This window comes from Corvus cornix, unplaced genomic scaffold (assembly GCF_000738735.6).
Source record: "Corvus cornix cornix isolate S_Up_H32 unplaced genomic scaffold, ASM73873v5 scaffold14, whole genome shotgun sequence".
NCBI lineage: Eukaryota > Metazoa > Chordata > Aves > Passeriformes > Corvidae > Corvus > Corvus cornix.
Window position 1 is genome coordinate 22,519 of NW_024108682.1, and position 12,719 is coordinate 35,237.

Below are 12,719 nucleotides of genomic sequence, written 5' to 3' on the forward strand. Positions count from 1 at the left end.
GGGGGGGGCCGGGAGGAGCGCGGGAGGCACGTGCAGGAACGGGACATTGCGCATGCGTGAGATCACGTGACAGCTGGGGGGCGGGGGGAGAGAGCGCGGTACGTCCCGAGCCCGGCGCGAGACATTGCGCAGCTCTCGCGAGACGCGGCGGCACCGCCCTGCGACCGCCGCAGGAACTGCGCGCTGTTCTCGCGAGAGCCGCGCGCCCGAGCCGTGCGCCCCGTTACCGGGCGGGTGGGGCGGGGACGGGGGGGGAGCCAGTTCGGTGATGTCACGAGCGCAACGGTGACGTGAGTACGCCGCCGAGGGACGGAGGAGACACCGGCGCTAGAACGGGAGTGGGTGTGTGGGAAGAACACTCCGCGCACTGAGCACGCGCAACCCCTGCACAGACTCCAACTGCCGGCAACCCCCGCGCGTGTGGCGAGGCCCCCGCGTGGGGCGCCCTTATCCCGCCTGCTCCGCCTTCCAGCCGCCCACCCTGTCCCTTCCCGCACCTCTCCCTTTCCCAAACCTTCAGCAGGATCTCCCCCAGCTCCCTCCCCACCTGCCCCGCCCGCCGTTCTCCCGCGCTCTCCGCGCAGGCGCTCGTTGCGGCCACCCCAAGCTCTTCAGGCCCCCGCTCTCCCCCCGCGAGCCGCCTCCCGTTATTGGCCGCTGTGCGCCCGGCAGCCGCTCCTATTGGCGGCGCGCTGCCGCCCCTGCCCCACTTGTAGGCGCGTCCTTGATTAGCCCCGCCCCCTCCCTATATAAGCCCCGCCGGGCCGTCGCGGCGCTGCCATCGCGGGCGGGAGGCGGCGGGCGCGGAGGTTTAGCGCGCGCGGCTTTCTCCGCTTCCCCCCCTCCTCCGGCGGCGCATGCGCGGGGGCGGCGCGGCGCAGCGCGCAGGCGCGAGCCGGGCCGCCATGGCGGCGGCGCCTGAGGCCTTCCTGGTGCCGCCGCCGCCGCCGCCTCCTCCCGCCGCCGCCGCGGCACCCCCGGGACCCTCCGACCCGCCGGAGCCCCCGCGACCCCGCAATGGCCTCCGCGCCGCGGGCGGTGGCGGCGGGAAGCGGCGCAGCAGCTGCGGGGCGAAGCAGCCGGCGTGGAAGCGGCGGCGCCGCGCGGCCTCGGAGTGCGGCCCGGTGCTGCCGTCCGAGTTCCTGCTCGGCGGGAACATCTTCGACCCGCTCAACCTCAACAGCCTCCTGGACGAGGAGGTGAGCCGGGCGCTGAACGCGCGCACCCCGCAGTCCTCGCCGCTCCCGCAGCGCGGCCGCGACCCCGTGGAGATCCTGGTGCCGCGGGACATCACGGACCCGCTGAGCCTCAACGCGCCGGGCGAGGGGCTGCGCTTGGCGTCCCCGGCCAAGAGCGCGCGGCGCCGGCACCGCCACCGCGGGCAGCAGCGGGGCAACACCGCCAGCGCCGCCTCCGCCAGCACCGCCAGCACCGCGCCCGGTGAGGAGCCCGCCCGCCCCGCCGAACCCTCCGCCGCTTCCACCGCCCCGCCGTGCCCCGCCGCCCTCCCCGCCCCCGGCCGGCACCGCAAGCGCCGACGGACTTGCAGCAAATCCGAGGGGCCTCGCCCGCCGCCCCCTCCCGCTGCCGAGAAGCCGAAGCCCCCCGGGAAGGCGGCGCAGCGGCCGCGGCACCAGGTGCGCAAGTTCCAGTACGGGAATTACTGCAAATACTACGGGTACCGCAACCCGGACGTGGAGGACGCGCGGCTGCGGGCGCTGCGGCCCGAGTGGTTCGCGGGGAAGGAGGTGCTGGACGTGGGGTGCAACGTGGGGCACCTCACGCTGAGCATCGCCAAGCGCTGGGCGCCCGCCAGGGTCGTGGGGCTGGACATTGACGGGCGGCTGATCCGCTCGGCCCGGCAGAACATCCGCCACTACCTGTCCGAGGGGCTGGGGGCGGACGGCGACGCCGCGGGGGGGGCCAGGAAAGGCTTCCCCGCCGCGCTCTTGGCCAGCCGGGGCCCCATCGCCGCCCCGCAGCTCCCGCCCGACGGGCCCGGGGCCGCCGATTTCCCGCACAACGTCGTGTTTGTCACGGTGAGTGCGAGGGAAGGGTCTGGTGGGGGATTTGGGGGAGGGAGAAGCGGGAACAGGGGGTTGGGATGGATGTTGGAAGGTGTTGGTGGGTCTAAAAGGGGCTTAAGCAGAGTTCTAGGAAGGTCTTGGATGGGTTTTGGGGGGTCTTGGTGGATTTAAAGGGGTGACAAGTGGGGGGGGCTTGGGATGGGTTTTGGATGGTCTTAGTGGGTCTGAGGAAAGTTTTAGGAGGGTCTTGGTGGGTCTAAGGGGGTGACAGGTATGGAGGGCTGGCGAAGGTTTTAGGAGGGTTTTTGTTGGGGTTTTGGGGGTTTTATTGGGTTTAAGGGGACTAGAGGAGCTGAAAAGAGTTTTTAAAGGATTTTAAATAGGTTTGGGGGGTTTTGGATGAGTTTCAGGCTCTTGATGGGTCTGAAGGGGTCACCAGGGGTTTGAAGTGCTGTGGGACCCCCCAATTCCATCCTTGGGGTCTGTTTGGGGCAGCTCTGGGCCTTGGTCTGGGGGAATCCTCAAAACCCCTGAGTGGGGGTTCAGCTTGTACTCCCCAAAATCCATCAACGGCTACCCCAAATCCCCTCTGTGGGGCTCAGCGAGTGTCCCCCAAAACTCCCTCAAGCTCCCCCCCCCCAAAACCCTCTCCCGGTGCCCCCCACTCCCAGGGGAACTACGTCCCGGAGCGGGAGGAGGCGGTGGGGGCCCAGCGCCCCGAGTTCGACGTGGTGCTGCTGCTGTCCCTCACCAAGTGGGTGCAGCTCAACTGGGGGGACGAGGGCCTCAAGCGGCTCTTCCGGAGGGCGTTCCGGCACCTGCGGCCCGGCGGGATCCTGCTCCTTGAGCCACAGCCCTGGGAGTCCTATCGGAAGCGCAAGGGGCTCACGGTGAGTCTGGGGAGGCTTTGGGGGGGCATTATTGGGGTCGCGGAGGGGTTGGGGGGTGGGGGTAGTTCTGTTGCTGGAGCCGCAGCCCTGGGGGTCAAATTGCAAATGAGAGGAGCTCATGGGGGGTCACTGAGGGGTTATAAAGGGGTCTGGGGGTCACAGAGGGGTTATAGACGGGTTTGGGGTGGTCAGCAAGGAGTCTGGAGGGTCACAGAGGGGTTATAAAAGGGTCTGGGGGCAATCTTGGGGGAGGGGGTTTGGTTTGGCGGGTCTGTTTTAGGGAGTCTCTGGGGTTTTGGGGTGTTGTGGGTGGGGTTAAAGGAGGGTTTGAGGGAGTCACAGGAGAGTTTCAGGTCAAATGGATTTTTAGAGGGTTAAAAGGTGCTCCCTTGGACTCAGCAGGGCTTGGGGGGGGGGTTAAAGGGTGTCTCAGGTGGGTTTTGGGGGTTCTTGGGGGGTGTCCATGGGATTTAGGAGCATCATTGTGGGGTTTGAGGGGATCGGTGCATTTAAAGGGGCTGAAATGGAGGGGATCTGTGAGTTTTTGGGGGACTCTGAGGGGGGGTTTGGCGTTTCTGTGGGCTCACCCCTCATTCCCAGGAGACGACGTACCGGAACTACCAACGGATCCGGCTGCGGCCGGAGCAGTTCCCAGCCTACCTGACGTCCCCCGAGGTGGGGTTCGAGCGCTGCGAGCTCCTGGGGACCCCCCAGCACAGCTCCAAAGGTGGGGGGCCCCACGGCTAGGCTGCACCCCAAATCTCAGGGGGTTTTTGTGGGTCGGGGGGGGGGGTGCACCTGGTTTGACAGAAAAGGAGGTTCTGGCAGGGGGGACACCCCAAATTGGGGGTTTGGGGTCACCTGGAGATTTGGAGGGGTTGGGAGCGGGGGAATCAGATCAGGTGTGGGGGGAAGGAGACCTCAAATCCGGGGGGAGTTTGGGGCTGGGGGGATACCTGGGGTGTCTTGGGGTCAAGTAGCAGGGTCAGAAATTTGGGGGCCCCCCGACCCAATCCTCCTTTTTCTCCCCCCAGGCTTCCAGCGGCCGATTTATCTCTTCCACAAGGGACGAGGTGACGCCCCCTGAGCCTCCCCTGGAACTCCCCCCCGGTCTCGGGGGGCCTGATGCTCCCAGGGTGGGGGAAGGGGGGGTTGCTCCCCACCCCACCAGATGCCAAATGGGGGGAGGGGGTCTGTTTGCCCCCCTCCCCCCAATTTTTGGGGTGTTCCCTCCCCCCCCCCCCCCCGGCGTTTGCCGTGGTTTGCTCTGTGCGAGGGGGGGCCCCGGAATAAAGGAGGTGATTGGTCTGCGGGGGAGCAGGGGAGGTCACACACCCCAGCAAAAGTCACAAATAATGGTTTATTTTTTGGGTAAAAAAACGGGGATTTGGGGCAGTTGTTCCCCCCTCAGCAACCCTCCCACTGCTGCAGCTTCTGATACATGGCAAAGGCGGCTCCGGGGGGGCGCGGGAGGGCCCGGGGGGGCTCGGGGGGGTTGGGAGGAGGCAGCCAGGGCCACCCCATCCCCCTCCCCGCACCCCCTGCCAGCACCCCCAACTCCGGCCCGGGCACCTGGGGGGCAACAGAAAAAAAGAAGGGGGGGGTCCCATCAACACTGGGGGGACGCAGAGGGGAATTTGGGGAGTGCGGGGGTCGGGTCTGACCTGTGGGGTGGGCACGGGGGTGGCCGGGACCCCCCTGCGCGGCCCCGGCGGGGGGGGCACGGCCAGGCTGACGAGGCCCCGGAAGAGCCGCTGGGCTTGGGGCACGTTCATGGCTAAAAACAAGCGGGATTTGGGTTAAACCAGAAAAGCGGAGGGGGGGCCATGAGTGACCCCTCCCTCCCCAAACTGACCTGCGGCCGCCGCCCCGCCCAGGGCGTTGCGAGCGGCGAAGGAGCTGCCCAGGAGCGCGGCCGCGGCGCGGGAGGCGTCGAACGGCTCGGGGGGGCCCCGCCGGGGACCCCCCGGCTGCTGTGCAGGGTGGGGGTCGCCAGGGCCAGGGGGGGCGGGGCGGGGACCGCCCCCTCCTCATTTTCCTCCTCCTCATCAGGCTCCGCGGGGCTCAGCGCGAAGCGCACCTGGGGGTGGGAAGAATTGGGGTGACTGAACCCCCCCCGGCTGCGGGTTTGGGCTGTCCCGTTGTGTTTCGGGGGGGGGGTCCCACTGCCCCCCCTCAGCCCCCCCCCCATGCCAGGGCCGCTCCCGCTGTGTTTCGGGGTGTCCCGTCCCCTCCCAGGCCCCGTCCCGTTCCACACCCCCGGTGTTTTGCGGGGTGTCCGTGCCCCCCGCCCCCACCTGGCGGTTCCCCCCTCCGCGCCCCCCCCGCCTCAGGATCCCTCCGGGCGGCGGCGGCGGCGGCGGCGGGGGGACCGCGCGCGGCCTCATGGCGGCCGAAGCCACGCCCCCTTCCGCCACTGGCCACGCCTCAAGCGCTGACCTCACAAAGATGGCGGCGCTGCCCGCCTCTCTGACCTCTCCATCATGGCGGACGCCACGGCCTCGCCCTTCCCAATATGGCGCCGGGGCCCTTCCTAACGTGGCGGCGCCTCACAAGCCGCGGGTTCGAGCCTCTCCTTGGCCCGGAGCTGCTCTCACCCCTTTATTCGCCCCCAATTCACTCGGATTTCCCCCCAAATTACCACGGCCCCTCCCCCGTGCTGTAAAAATCGCGGCTTTATTAAAAAAGGCCCCAAACTGCGCAGGAAAGGCGAGAGAGCTCAGTGCCACTCCGCCCCTTCCTCCCAATAAAGCAGCAGCGGTGCACCAAGCGTGAACCCCCTGCCCGCCCCGAGAACCCCCCCGAGCTCAGGATGGCCCAGAGGGCGGCCCGGGGGGCTGCGGGGAATGCAGGCGGGCGAGCTGCTGTGGGGTGGCAAGCGCCCGGAGCAGGCGGTTCTCCCGCTCCAGCGCCGCGCGCCGCTCACTCAGCTCCCGGATCTGCTCCCGCAGCGCCTCCACCTCCTCCCGCACTGCCAGCAGCAGGTGGGACTTCACCAGGTCCTGTGGGGAGAGGTGTCAGGTCCCACCCAGAGCACCCCACGTCCAGGACCCAAATCCTACATCCAGATCGCACAGCCGCCCACACAGGCCAGTTATGACCTAACGCCTCCCTCCCAGCACCCAAGTCTCACATCCAGCTCCCAGAGCCGCCATATCATGGACCCAAAGCCCCCACAGCCTGGTCCTACAGCTCCCATGGGGACCCTGAGCCCCCTCGCCCCTTTCAGGACCAACACCGCACCCCGGGGTCCCCAGTCATCAATCTCCCCGGGATCTCACCATGGCCCTCTCAATCTTGTTGTCGATGGCGGTGACACCGCTGCCGGCGCTGGGATAGAGGAGGGACAAGGATGGGGTGAGACAGACAGATGGACACCGCCCCTCCCCCACCTCGGACACCTTGGGTGAGTGGGGGAGGGGCAGAGTTTCCCCTTCCGCCCCCCCCCCCCGTTTCTTTCTCCTTTTCTGTGTGGGGGAGGGGCACTCGCGCCCCTCCCTCGCACCTGCCCGGCCCCGCCCCACACCGGAAGCCCCCAACCCGGAAGTCCCCAGAGCGGAAGTCCCGCCTCACCCCTCGTCCTCGCTCTCCTCGCCAGCCAATCCCAGGCGCGCGCTGAGCTCAGCCCCGCCCCCTGGGCGTGGCGAGGGGGGTTTTGGGGGCAGCGCCTGTAAACAAAGGGAATTTAGGGGGATCGGGAGCGAGGTCAGCGTGGCCCCGCCCCAAGGAGACCCCGCCCCCTCACCTGCTGCACGAGCTGCGCGAAGGCCCCGAGAGACCGGGGTTGGTGGGGGGCGGCGATGGCCCGGGGGGCGTCCAGAGACACCGGCACCCTCCCCCGCCGCCGCCGCCTCCCCGCGGTGAAGCGTCCCGCTCGTAGAAATCGCGGCAGAGCCACCGGCCCCGCCGCAGCACCTCCCCCGGCGACAGTAAGCGAACGAGCCGGAACCGGGACCCGCTGGGGCTGCCGGAGGAGGACGAGGAAGAACCGGTCGCGGCGCCGGAGGCATCGCCGGGCGCGGTCCCGCTGCCGCCGCGGACGCTGGTTATGGCGAAGCCGCTTTTCTTGCGGCTCATGGGGGCGGCGGCGGCGGGAGGAGGAGGAGGAACATGGCGGGGCCGGCCCGGAGCCGTTACCGGCGGCGGCGGCGGCAAGAACCCGGAAGTGCGAACCGGAAGTGATGTTGCCCCTTAAGGCGTGACGGCGCCGCCCCAGACCGCGCCTCCCTCATAGAAAACCACGCCCCCGCGGCGCGCCCTTGCGCCACGTGACTTCTCAGCGCTCCGCGGGTCCTCCGCGCCGCCAGGGGGCGGCAGCGCAGCCGCGGCGCGTCCCGGACGCTGCGTCAGCGCCAATGGAGCGGCGCGAGCGGGAGGCGGGAGCGGCCGGTGAGGGAGGAGGGGAGGGATGGGGGTGGGCCCGGGGCACCCCCCGCGCCCGGTGACCACCCGCTGCCCCTCCCCCGCAGGCCGCTAGAGCACCCCCCGCCATGGGCCAACGCCCCCCGTGAGCCCCCGGCCCGGGCCCGGCCGTGCTGGCGGCGGTGGGGGGGGGGGCGCGGCGGAGGAATTTCCCCCCCCCCCCAACCCTGGGACCCCCGAGAGAGCGACAGGTAACGAGGGGCGGGGTGGGAGGAGGCCGAGCGCCCTGGGGGGGGAGAGAGGAGCCCGGTGTCCTGGTGGGGTGGGGGGACCCCGGACCCTGTATCCTGGGGGGGTGGGGGAAGTGATGGGGGGACCCCAGGACTGAGAGTAATTTGAGCGTTTGGGTGGGGAGGAGGAGTCTTGGGGTGCTGGGGGGAACCGGACGGGTTTGAGGGATCCCCAGCACCGGTGTGAGCGGAGGGAGCCGGGTGCTCGGGGGGTTTCACAAGCGTTCGGATGGGTTTGGGGGTACCTCGGCATCACCGCGGAGGGGTCCTCGTGGGGTTCGGGAACCCGGCGGGCGGGGGTGCAGGGGGACCCCAGGATCCCTTCTGGGGGGGTGGAAGGGTAGACGGACTCAGCCTCCAGGTGGGGAGGGGGGTCCTGGGAGGGGACTGAGGCGTCTGGGGGGGTTTGGGGAGGGCGGGCATTTGGGACCACACGAACAAGTGGGGGCTGGGGCCTTGAGGGTCGCGGTGGGCAGGGAGATGTGGAGGTCCGGGTGGGGCGGGGAGGGTCTCAGGACACGGGGTCCGGGTGGCTCTCAGGACCAGATTTCGGGGGGCGGGGGTGGGTGGGGGGGGGTCCCAGGTCCGGGAGGGGGCGGGGTCTGAAGGCCCCGCCCCCAGCCATGAGCGCCCCCCCGCGGTCGGAGCTCGCCGCCGCCGCCGCCGCCCTGCTGCGCCTGGGCGAGGAGCGCCCCCCGGCGGCCGCCATGAACCTGCTGCAGCGCAAGGGCCGCCCCGAGTGGCGCCCCCGCGAGGAGGAGCCGCGCAAGGGGTGAGGGGACAACGGGGACACGCGCCGGGGGAAGAAACCCCCCGAGACCACCCTGGGGGGAAACCGGTACCCCTGGGACCACCCTCAGGGGACACCGGGACCCCCAGGACTACTCTGGACCACTCTGGGGGGACACTGGGATCCCTCCTGACTGCCCTGGGAGGTCACCCCACCCTGGGAATTCCCCCTGCAGGACCCCGACTCACCCCAGGGAAACCTGGGACTTCCACCCCTTTCCAGAACCCCCCTGCAGAGAGCTGCAATGGCCCCCTGCGCTCGTGGGATGACCCCCCAGACCCACGGCCCACCCTCTGCACCTCAGAACCCCTGAAGATGGGGGACCACAGTTCCCCCCTGTATCCCAGTGCCCCTGCCCCAGGGGAGCCAAGTCCCAGAGAATTCCTGAGTGGGTCAGGGAGTCCCCAGAAATTTTGGGGTCGCCCTGACCCGCTGTGTCCCCTCCTCAGGGTCCCCAAGGCGCGGGACGGGGGGTCCCTGCGTCGCCCACTGCGCGTGGGGTTCCTGACCCTGCCAGCGCCGCAGGAACGCGGCCCCCGGCCCTGTGCCCCTGGCATGGCCCCCCGCTCCCTGTCCTGCCACGCTGTGGGGCTCCCGGACTCGGGGGTACCCCTGCGCCCCCCTGGGCCCCGCACCGGGCCCCCCGAGGGCCGGGGGCTCGAGGCACCGCCCGCCAAGAGAGGTGGTGAGTGGAACTGGCGGGGCTTGGGGAGTGCTTGGTGGGGCTGGGGGGCGATGGAGGAGGTGGGGGTGAGGGGGCTCAGGGCGGTTGGGGTGGCAGGGAGGGGACACGAGGGCTTTGAGGGGGCAGGGAGGGCGTACCACCCCCCTGACACCCCTCCCTTCCCCAGGCACCCCCCGGGGGGCTGCGTGCGGCAGACGCCTCCCCTGAAGCCCTCGCGCAGCCCCCAGACCCGGCTGTCGGCCGGGGCCCCCCACCCCCCCTGGCCGAGCAGGGGGAGGGGGAGGAGCCCGTATACATCGAGATGGTGGGGGACGCCCGGGGGATCCCGGGGACGGATCCCCGGCGGGGGGGGCCGGGAGGAGCACCCCCCCCTCCCGCCGAGGAGCCCGAAGCCATTTATGAGGAAATGAGCTGCCCCCTGCCCGCGGGGGAGGGGCCGGGACACGCCCCTTTCCACGGACACGCCCCATTCCACGGACACGCCCCCCACGCCGCTTTCAGTGGCCACGTGCCGCACTCTGGCCACGCCCCCTACACCGGCCACGCCCCCTTCTCTGGCCACGCCCCTCACGCCGGCCGTGCCCCCTTCATAGGCCACGCCCCCTTCTCCGGCCCCGCGCCCATCCCCCCGCCCTTCCCCAACCTCCTCCCGCCCCGCCCCCCCCCGCTGGCCCCGCCCCCGAGGGCGCCTCGCGCCTGCCGCTCCCCTCGCGCCGCGAGGCGCCTCCCCCCGCCCGCGCGCGCAGCCACTCCACGCCCCTCCCCCCGCACCACGCGCCGGGAGGGGCGGGGCGCGAGCGCGGGGGGCGGGGCTCGGGCCGCTGCCGCTCCCGCCTTCCGCCGAAGCCCCGCCCCCCGGAAAGCGCCCGCCCGCCTACGAGAGCCTGCGGGGGGGCGTGGCCTCGGGAGGCCCCGCCCCGGCCCGCGAAGATGACCCGCCCTTACGCCGAGGGGGCGGAGCCTCCTCCCGGCGCGGGAAGGAGACCGAGAGTGAGTGACGGGGAGGGGGCGGGGCTTGCGGCGGGGCCGGGCCCCATGGGCGGGGCTGACTCCCCCTCCCCCCTTTTCGCAGAGGCGCCGGAGCCCCCCCGGGAGGAGCGGGGGGGGGCGGGGGCCGTTCCCCCCCCTCGGGGATCCCCGTCCGGGCCGAGGGGCCCCGGGGGCGGCCGGGACCCCCCCTTCCCTGCCAGACCTTCCCTGCCTGCGGGAGACCCTCGGGTACGTGCGGTGTGGGGGCCGGTGTCGGGACATGTCGCGACGCACCGAGGGGGCGGGAGGAGATTGCGGGGCAGATGGGGACACCGGGGGGACACGGAGGAACACGGGGAAATGGGGGGGGCAAGAGGTTACGTGAGGATACCGGGGGGGGCGTCATGTAGAGCGACGCGGGGAGGCATCCTGGGGGGAACGGGGGACATTTACGGGGACAGAGAGATCTTGGGCGGCCACAGAAATGGGGTGTCCTGCAACGGGGGTGACACGGGGAGGGTGGCAAGGGGGGTGACACCGGGGCGGTGGCAGGGGGTGACCCCGTGTCCCCCTGACACCCCCCTCCCCATCCCCAGAGCTCCCCGGGGGTCCCCGCCTGGGCCGCTCCGCCTCCACCTCGGGGGTGCGCCAGGCCGGGGCCCCCCCGTTCCCACGCGGTCCCCCTCATCGCGCCCCCTCTCCGGAGGGGTCCCCGGCGGGGGTCCCGGGGGGGGGTTCCCCGCCGCCCCCCGGCCCCGGGACGGGCAGCTGCAGGAGGTGATCGACCGAAAACGCTGCGTCTGCACCGAGATAAAGGCGCGGGGGGGGCGGGGGGGGGGGCTGTGCAAGCAGGACAGCCTGCCCCCCCTGCCCGCCCCCCCGCCTGGAAAGGGGGGGCCGCTCCCGAGGGCCGCCCCCCGCCCCCGCCGCCTCCCGGCACCCCCCGGCCCGCCGGCCCCACGCCGTGCTCTGGGACACCGCGATCTGACCCCCCCGGGGTGCCTGGAGCACCCCAAATCCTGCCCCTATAACTTCGGGGGGGTCCCCAAAATCATGGGGGGGGCTCCTAAAGATAAAAGGGGGGGGCTGCTAAAGTGGGGAGGGGGGGCGACACGGCTGGGCCGGGTTGGGGAGAAATGGGGGTGGGTATTTATGGTATGTTGAGCCCTCCCGTAAGTAACGGGGTGGACACGCTCCTCAAACAAAGGGGGGAGGATGGAAACCACCCCCCCCCGGGGTAACAGGGAGGGACCCCAAAAAATGGGGGGGAAAAAAAACAACCCCAAAAAGTGGGGCGGGTTCGACCCCCTCATTAAGGGGGATTTAAACCCCCCCAGTGCGGGGGGGCTTCCACTAAGGGGGTCTCGAGCCTCAATATCGGGGTACAGCTCCCCTTGTGAACTAAGGGGGTCCCTATAAACGGGCGGTAGAACTCCCCAATAAAGGGGGGGGGGGTTCACCCCTCCCTAGGGGTGTCCAGCCCCCCCGAAAAAGTGGGGGGGGAATCACTCCTCAGTTGGGGTGTCCAGCCCCCCGAAAGGGGAGGGTGCTGTAACTGCTTTGCAATGTATTTATGGGGGGGGTATTTATGGGGGTGCATCAAGCAGGGGCCGGGGAGGGGGTTCCACTCCGGGGGTCCGCAGTGCGGCCTGTGGGGGGTGCGGGTGGGTGTTGTGTTGGAGGGGGGGCCCCCAGTGCGGGGGGGGTGAGAGGGGAGGGGGGGATCTCCTCTGGGATTTTGGGTGGGGGACCATGGGGGGGAGCAGAGGGCCCCCCCAACCCTTTCCTGGGACTCCCCCCAGGTCCTCTGTGCCTCATCCCCCCTCCGCTGCCCCCCCCCGTTACCAGAATTGCCTTTGTCCCCGCGGGGTCTGGGGGGGCCCCAATCTGGGGGGGGGGCATGGGGACGGGGGGGTTTTGTAACGTGGTTCTGTGCACTATTAAAGAGAGATGCAGCTGGAAACGCTTGTCGAGAGGGGGGACCCCAAAAATGGGACTGGGACCCCCCCCCTACAGCCCCTCACAATATGGTCAGAGGGGAAGAATAGGGGGTTTGGGAGAAAATGACCCCAAATGAGGTGATGGAGGAGGTAATAATAGTGAGTTTGTGGGGAAATGACCCAAAAAGAGAGGGAATGATAGTGAGTTTGTAGGAAAGTAACTCAAAGGAAGGGGGGGGGGGGGCTGAATAATAGTGAATTTGTGGGAAAATGACCCAAAAAGGGATGAAGGAGTTGAAATAATAGTGAAGTTTGGGAGAAACGACTTAAAATAGAGGGGAGTAATAGGGATTTTTCTGTGATAAACGCCCAAATCGAAGGGAGTAATAGGAAATTTATAGGAAAGTGACCCACATTAGGGAGCCTTTACCTCGGTTTTGGGTATAAAACACTCACCAAGAACATTAGTAATGGGGGGGAGAGACCCCGAGTGAGGGCATTGAGACTCCCCAGATGGTCTCGTGCTGTGGTGGAGAGAACCAACAATGGAGAATTTGGGGGGAAATTATCTCAAAAGAGGAATTTTTTCCTCTGACGGGCTCGGGGAGGACGGCGCTGAGGGGACGAAAAGGGCGGGAAGAGCCGGGAGGGCGGAGACCCCCCCAGACCCCCCCTCCGTCACAGCGGGAAGAGCCGGGACGCGCCCGTGGTGGAAAACGCTGATTTTCCGTGAAACCTCCCCAAAATGGGGCGTTTCCCGCCGTGT

The 12,719-nt window shown here is 69.5% G+C and overlaps 4 protein-coding genes across 4 annotated transcripts; 2 read left to right on the plus strand and 2 right to left on the minus strand.

Moving 5' to 3' along the window:
- Positions 1–898: 898 nt before the first annotated feature.
- On the plus strand, positions 899–4,270 carry MEPCE (methylphosphate capping enzyme). The gene is made up of 4 exons (XM_039572456.1): positions 899–2,039; positions 2,699–2,917; positions 3,518–3,644; positions 3,952–4,270. The coding sequence occupies exons 1-4, from the start codon at positions 906–908 to the stop codon at positions 4,002–4,004; spliced, it is 1,533 nt and encodes a 510-aa protein (XP_039428390.1). The 5' UTR covers positions 899–905; the 3' UTR covers positions 4,005–4,270.
- On the minus strand, positions 4,259–5,513 carry LOC120412125 (formin-like protein 2). The gene is made up of 4 exons (XM_039572457.1): positions 5,215–5,513; positions 4,773–4,997; positions 4,582–4,694; positions 4,259–4,489 (listed from the first exon to the last, which is right to left on the minus strand). The coding sequence occupies exons 1-3, from the start codon at positions 5,302–5,304 to the stop codon at positions 4,689–4,691; spliced, it is 321 nt and encodes a 106-aa protein (XP_039428391.1). The 5' UTR covers positions 5,305–5,513; the 3' UTR covers positions 4,259–4,489; positions 4,582–4,688.
- Positions 5,514–5,574: 61 nt separating this feature from the next.
- LOC120412117 (TSC22 domain family protein 4-like) lies at positions 5,575–7,822 on the minus strand. The gene is made up of 5 exons (XM_039572449.1): positions 7,815–7,822; positions 6,663–7,140; positions 6,491–6,585; positions 6,199–6,247; positions 5,575–5,919 (listed from the first exon to the last, which is right to left on the minus strand). Exons 1-5 carry the CDS (start codon positions 7,820–7,822, stop codon positions 5,725–5,727), a joined length of 825 nt encoding a protein of 274 aa, XP_039428383.1. The 3' UTR covers positions 5,575–5,724.
- LOC120412118 (basic proline-rich protein-like) lies at positions 7,361–11,509 on the plus strand. Its single transcript, XM_039572450.1, has 7 exons — positions 7,361–7,530; positions 8,191–8,341; positions 8,809–9,109; positions 9,211–9,348; positions 9,729–10,034; positions 10,117–10,262; positions 10,610–11,509. Exons 2-7 carry the CDS (start codon positions 8,193–8,195, stop codon positions 11,175–11,177), a joined length of 1,608 nt encoding a protein of 535 aa, XP_039428384.1. The 5' UTR covers positions 7,361–7,530; positions 8,191–8,192; the 3' UTR covers positions 11,178–11,509.
- The last annotated feature ends 1,210 nt before the right edge of the window (positions 11,510–12,719 follow it).

Coding starts and splice junctions, on each gene's coding strand:
- MEPCE (XM_039572456.1), top strand. CDS start 906: ATGGCGGCGGCGCCTGAGGCCTTCCTGGTGCCGCCGCCGCCGCCGCCT. Junction 2,040..2,698: donor ACAACGTCGTGTTTGTCACG/GTGAGTGCGAGG, acceptor CCCCACTCCCAG/GGGAACTACGTCCCGGAGCG. Junction 3,645..3,951: donor CCCCCAGCACAGCTCCAAAG/GTGGGGGGCCCC, acceptor TTCTCCCCCCAG/GCTTCCAGCGGCCGATTTAT.
- LOC120412125 (XM_039572457.1), bottom strand. CDS start 5,304: ATGAGGCCGCGCGCGGTCCCCCCGCCGCCGCCGCCGCCGCCGCCCGGA. Junction 4,998..5,214: donor GCGGAGGGGGGAACCGCCAG/GTGGGGGCGGGG, acceptor TCCCACCCCCAG/GTGCGCTTCGCGCTGAGCCC.
- LOC120412117 (XM_039572449.1), bottom strand. Junction 6,248..6,490: donor GAGGAGAGCGAGGACGAGGG/GTGAGGCGGGAC, acceptor CCTCTATCCCAG/CGCCGGCAGCGGTGTCACCG. Junction 5,920..6,198: donor ACAAGATTGAGAGGGCCATG/GTGAGATCCCGG, acceptor CTCTCCCCACAG/GACCTGGTGAAGTCCCACCT.
- LOC120412118 (XM_039572450.1), top strand. CDS start 8,193: ATGAGCGCCCCCCCGCGGTCGGAGCTCGCCGCCGCCGCCGCCGCCCTG. Junction 10,035..10,116: donor GCGCGGGAAGGAGACCGAGA/GTGAGTGACGGG, acceptor CCCTTTTCGCAG/AGGCGCCGGAGCCCCCCCGG. Junction 10,263..10,609: donor TGCCTGCGGGAGACCCTCGG/GTACGTGCGGTG, acceptor CCCCATCCCCAG/AGCTCCCCGGGGGTCCCCGC.